Source organism: Schistocerca piceifrons, chromosome 1 (assembly GCF_021461385.2).
Source record: "Schistocerca piceifrons isolate TAMUIC-IGC-003096 chromosome 1, iqSchPice1.1, whole genome shotgun sequence".
NCBI lineage: Eukaryota > Metazoa > Arthropoda > Insecta > Orthoptera > Acrididae > Schistocerca > Schistocerca piceifrons.
In genome coordinates, this window is record NC_060138.1 from 201,870,161 (window position 1) to 201,876,160 (window position 6,000).

General features: G+C 38.3%; 1 protein-coding gene across 7 annotated transcripts in view; it reads left to right on the plus strand.

The window, feature by feature from the left end:
* Positions 1-2,663, plus strand: part of LOC124802487 (eukaryotic translation initiation factor 4 gamma-like) — a 117,740-nt gene extending 115,077 nt beyond the window's left edge. For all 7 annotated transcript variants that reach the window (XM_047263301.1, XM_047263327.1, XM_047263318.1 and 4 more), the window contains one exon: positions 1,203-2,663. In XM_047263301.1, the coding sequence (XP_047119257.1) occupies positions 1,203-2,183 (981 nt within the window). In that variant the 3' untranslated portion in view covers positions 2,184-2,663. The remainder of the gene's footprint in view (positions 1-1,202) is intronic.
* The last annotated feature ends 3,337 nt before the right edge of the window (positions 2,664-6,000 follow it).

Genomic DNA, 6,000 nt, shown 5'->3' on the forward strand with positions numbered 1-6,000 from the left:
ACTGACATTTAGTAGTCAGACAGTCTGTATGTGAAACATTCTAACCAAGATGATTGCAGATATTGACTACACTGTCTTCAGTGTGGATAAGTGGGCAGCACCTCCATATCTGTTTCCCACAAACCTCTCTATCAAGAAGGTTATTTGACAAATACTGACAACTTTAGTGTCTGATTGTTGGAATTGGACACCTGAATTTATCCAGGTTGATTCTCCTCACTGGACTGAATAATTTGATTCTGAAATTATTTAATAAGCAATAATGCTTATTGCTACAAAAATGGAGATGAAACTAGTTCATGATCACTACTTGTTTTTGTGCCATCAGTCTCCTAAATTGTTTGATGCGGCCTGCTAAGAATTCCTCTCCTGTGCCAACCTCTTCATCTCAGAATAACACTTGCAACCTATGTCCTCAGTTATTTGCTGGATGTATTCCAGTCTCTGTTTTCCTCCACAGTTTGTACCCTCTACCTTCTAATCACTATACAAGCTCAAAATGCAGTCATAACAATGTAAAGGATGAGCTATATTGTCAATATAATTTTGTGGATACTGAAACAGCACAATATTAGTAAATGCACAATTGTGTAACTAGACATAAAAATTAGCTTTACTGAGCTGCATTATTCCCCAATATTTAAAACATTTCTAGTTACCTGTACAAATATGCTAATAGTACTGCAACTACAAAATAACTAAAATTCAGTTTTTAAAATTAGTTGAATTTCTGAGGATTAATGAAAATGTTTTTCGATGAAGTAAGATACCAATATCTAATGGACAGTTACAGCAAGAAATCATTAATATAATTGAGTGAGTAGCAGCTTTTCTAAAAGTAATGGCCCTCCTGCTAATTTAATAAATTACATTTAGCTAGTGTAAGTACAAGTAGTATTAAGCAGTTTAGCGATTTGTATTGTTAATAGAGTGTTTCTGTCACTTGTTCCACATCCCTGAAGGTTCTCCATCTTGATGGGATGTTTGGAACATGATGAGGGAATGAATGTATAAATGAATGAATGGTAGTAAAGCTGAAAAATCTGAAACATCATACAAAAATAGAAAATATTGTAAAATGATGTTCTGAAGCAGGGCAGAGATCATAGTTTTGGATTTAAGGATTAAAAGGTAGTAGAGTTTTACTGTTAGTAATGTCTTACATGGTACACTTTGTGTCACATAACCTGTTGTTGTTGCAGGGTAAGGAATATGCAGAGGCACTGGCATCTGCAGCGGTAGCCACAGCAAATTTCAACATGCACACAGCTGCCCTAGAGGAGAATCGCAAAAACAAGCAAAAGAGAGAAGATGCACGACTTGCATCTGCTGCTGAAGAACGAGATAAGGAAGGTGAATCAGCTACTGATGGTGAATCACAATCTGAGCAAGTACAAAAGAAGCTGGAGGAAGAAGTAAAGAGGAAGGCAGAAGAGGAGGCCAAGAGGAAAGCAGAAGAGGAGGCCAAGAGGAAAGCAGAAGAAGAAGCCAAGAAGAAGGCAGAAGAGGAAGCCAAGAAGAAGGCAGAAGAGGAAGCCAAGAAGAAGGCAGAAGAGGAAGCCAAGAAGAAGGCAGAGGAGGAAGCTAAAAAGAAGGCAGAAGAAGAAGCAAAGAAAAAGGCAGAAGAGGAAGCCAAGAGAAAAGCAGAAGAAGAAGCTAAAAAGAAGGCAGAAGAGGAAGCCAAGAGAAAAGCAGAAGAGGAGGAAGCAAAGAGAAAAGCAGAGGAGGAGGAAGCCAAGAGAAAGGCAGAAGAAGAAGAAGCCAAGAGAAAAGCAGAAGAAGAGGAAGCCAGAAAGAAGGCAGAAGAAGAAGCCAAGAAAAAAGAGGAAGAGGAAGCAAGGATAAAGGCAGAAGAAGAAGAAGCCAGAAGAAAGCAAGAAGAAGAAGAAGAGGCAAAAAAGAAAGCAGAGGAGAGTGAACCTGCAAAGGAAGAGGATATAGAAGATATATGGGCTGGTGTAGACGAGGACATGCCTCGAAAAAAGGTAGTACCTGAAGTAGTAGCAGATACTGCAGAAGAGGAGGCACAGCCTGCTGGTGATCAGACAGAGAGCAAGCCAGCAGAAGAGGAGCAAGTAGACCAGGGTCCGGAACCCGTCGTGGAGGAGCCTACCTCGCCAGAGACCCCAGCTCCCACTGAGAAGCCAGAAATAGAAGAAGTGCCAGCTTCAGAAGAAGAATAGCAGAATTATTTCAAGAACTGAAAATACATCCCATTTAAGACACTGACAGAGATGTGTTACTTTTCTAAGTGTGTTTGGTTGTTGTTCTCTTTATTGTAAGATTCTTCTCAGTGGTTTGCTGGAACTGGATGTAGAGTGTACTCTTTCAGAGGTTTTTTGGGTGTCATTCTGTCAAAGTGGCTGTTGCATTTGTGTTGAAAGTGCCCAAAGCACAAATATTTTTTAAGTATTGTGAGTTATGGCTTTTTCCTACATACATATCATTCATTCAGGTTCAACCTTTCCCTGTCTATCACAATGTCACATAATTTATTTGTAATTTTGCATTTAATTTTATCACTGCTAATTTGTTACTGCTGTAAGCTATTCTCTAAAAATCATTGAGGTGAAATGTAATTTTCAGTATGGTTGCTCTATGTAGACAATAAAATGTGTATTTATGCATTTTGGTAATAAATACATTATTTTGTCAGTATAAAAGATAGTTTAGTACACAACAATATTTACTTTCATTCCATCTCATAGCATTGCTGACCTTATTAAACTTCTGGTTACTATTAGAAATGAGCAGAAATAAAATGTACAGATGCATTAGCAAGGCAAAGATAGTTTATTAATAAACACAAAGAAGTTTGGAGATTAAAACTACAACATATAATTTGAAATTCAGGTATAATGCTCAGTCCTGAAACATCACCCTTCATGCGCTCCTCAGATAAAACATAGAGTAACAATTTTGACTCTTTAAGGAGACATGCTGCTATGAAACAAACTGTACTATGAATTAACATCTAGCAAAAAATACTTAGCATTCAAACACCAAAAACTTTATATTTCTGGTGTATCAAAATCACAAAATAAAATTAACATCAAGATTAATGATTTATGTGTTGAGATACATTATATGAACAGCACAGAGACAGACAAAATATTCTTGAATTAAGCTTTTAAGTGAAGATAGTCATGATGTTCTCGCTGCAGGAAGCATTTGAATACATAAACTGAAACTCTAAATTTCAATTACTTTTGTATAAAATATACATTAAAAGAAGTAAAATACTAAATAATAAAACAAAAAAGTATCAGTCCAATACCCTCATCTTGGTGGTCTCTGAGGGAAAGAAAGATTAAATCAGCCACTCATACACATTAAAATCTACTTCCTAAATAATTGAACAGTAGTTTCAACAACACGTGAAACTTCAGAACCTTATCTACACTCACCTCACTGTTATCTGAAATGAGTAGTAAATCTAGCATTCTGCCTTTGCCAAAGAATAAAACACAACCTGTAACATGTGTAACATCAATAATGGCAGACATCAAACCATGGACATTATTGGGTCTTACCACAAAAAGAGTTAGTGATGATTGTCCTGTGTAGTACCTGATTATAATGCCGTTTCCTTCCATCTCAGTGACTAGAAAGGGGTTTTCCATGGCCAGATCATTCACCTTTCTAAACTTAGTTTATTATTCTGACACTCATTTTCCCAGTCACTCATGACTTTTCTTCTTGACACCTTGGTAATGTAATTAAATGTCAGTTTGTCACAGTGTGCCCTACATGCATATATCTTTTTCTGTTGCACCTGTCAGGTCATGTTTTCGAATGTATCCTAGGATATGGAAGACTGACACCTCATTTACCAGAATTTATAAATGTTGGAAGGTGTCTTCCAAATTGTTTATATTTCCTCTGCTTCGTATACTAGCTGTATTGTTTGCAGAGCCCAAAGGAAATTAGGGCAGATGAGGAATGTCTTCCAACAATAACATCTCAACTGCTCAGAGAGCCTACTGGTGGCTTTGTAGCTTCACACCATGCACAGTGAGCATGTCTAGCATGAGTTTAGGGACACAATGGGAGGATATTCCAGAACAGATACCCTCAAATTCAGAGCCACCAGAGAATAGTATAAATAAAATCACCGTGTCATTCTCAGATAGGAGGGGGTCATCAATAAGTAATGCAGCACATTTTTTTCTGAAAGCAGGTTGATTTTATTCAGGATTCCTATACACCATATTATTCCCCACTCTTTTGGCTACAAAATCCAGTTTTTCAACATAATCTCCAGTCAATGCGATGGCCTTATGCCACCTTACTCAAGGGCCTTTATGCCCACATAATACCACTCTGCTGCTCCATGTCAGAGCCAATGTCTTGCTGCATCAGTAACCACCTCATCAAACATGTACTATTTCCCATGGAGTGTGTCCTTCATAGGGTGAAACAGATGGAAGTCAGAAGATGATCGAGGCAGTAGGGTGGTTGAGGAAGAACAGTCTGATGAAGATACTTGAGTTCCTCTTGGGTGTGCAGACTTGTGTGAGGCCTTGTGTTTCATGAAGCAGGATAAGTCTGTTTGCATTTTTGCAGCAATAAACATGCTGAAGTTGTTCCGGGAGTCACAGCTGTTTGTAGAAGGCTGGCATGCAGGAGACTGGACAACTTTGCGTGACCTTATCGCGATGACAATAGATGTTTCGCCCAGTGACTCACCATGCTTCTGCTCACTGCCAGCTCTCTGTGGACATTATGCAAGTTCCTAATAAATATATATGATGGTCTGGTTTCCCACCGAAAGAAACTCGGTGACAGTCTCTGCCTGGAATGCAGTACCATTACAGACGCCTTTTTGAAGGCTCTGTATAGCACTGGCATTTATTGGAACTTCATGAAACTATAGGGGCAGAAGTGGGAATATTCCACAATGTCTCACAACAAATTCCACATTTTTTCAACTGAAACTGACAGAGAAACAAATTGTGTTGTATTACTTATTGAACGCCACTCATATTTATACTGATACAGTTAGCAACATACTCAGGCATACAGGATTTTCTTGCTGAGCCTTAAATTGTATTGCCATAGACAAGTAATACTTACATCAGATTGGCTTCACAAGGGAGGAAAAAAGTAAAGAAACTAGGGTTTAATGTTGCAGCAGTGACAATACCATTAAGCACAAGCTCTGAGTTCCCTAAATAGCCAAGATGGCAGTCTGCTCGTCTATCTATACAACTGTAATGTTAAGCTTGGAAGCCAAACATTTTTGTTGATTTTACCCAAATTCTCGGCGGACAGTACTGCAGTGTTGCTGAAGGTGAGCAAATATAAGGAGGACAATAGATTGTACTCTTGCTGTTCCATTAGTAGTCACCACCTATATCTACATACAAACTCTGTAAACCACTGTGGAAACAAACTTCTCTTTCCCCATGACAACACAAGGCCTCACACAAGTGCACGTCTGAGAGGAGCTCACAAATATTCATTGAACTGTTCTTCCTCAACCACTCTACAGCATGGATCTTGCACCTTCCAGCAGAGGACACTTAGCATGGTACAATATATTAGAGCTTCAACTTGTCCCAGCTGCATATGGTGAACAAGAAGAATGGTGACTTAGATGCCTCTGTGCATTCTGTAATTAGTATACATTATTGAGGAAGCTCAAGAACATATCTAGATTTTTTTTGGCCAGTAAATAGTACATGCTAGTTCAGTGTATCTACAACTGTAGTAATCACTTGAAAACAAATTACAGCACCACATCCAATTTTATTTTCTAACACCATGACTGGTTTCATCTTCTGAGGTCATTTCAAGTGGTTGTGAACCTAATATCATGGGGATATATACATGCGGTCTGCATCTGTGTACTTCCACGATGTAAGTTCATAACCAGTTGAAAATGTCCTTGACAGATGGAACCAGTCAAGGTGCTAGGAAATAAAATTGCAACTGCTTCTGTACTTTGTTCACAAGTTATATCTACATTCTTCACTTAATAATGATTCCTGAAATTTT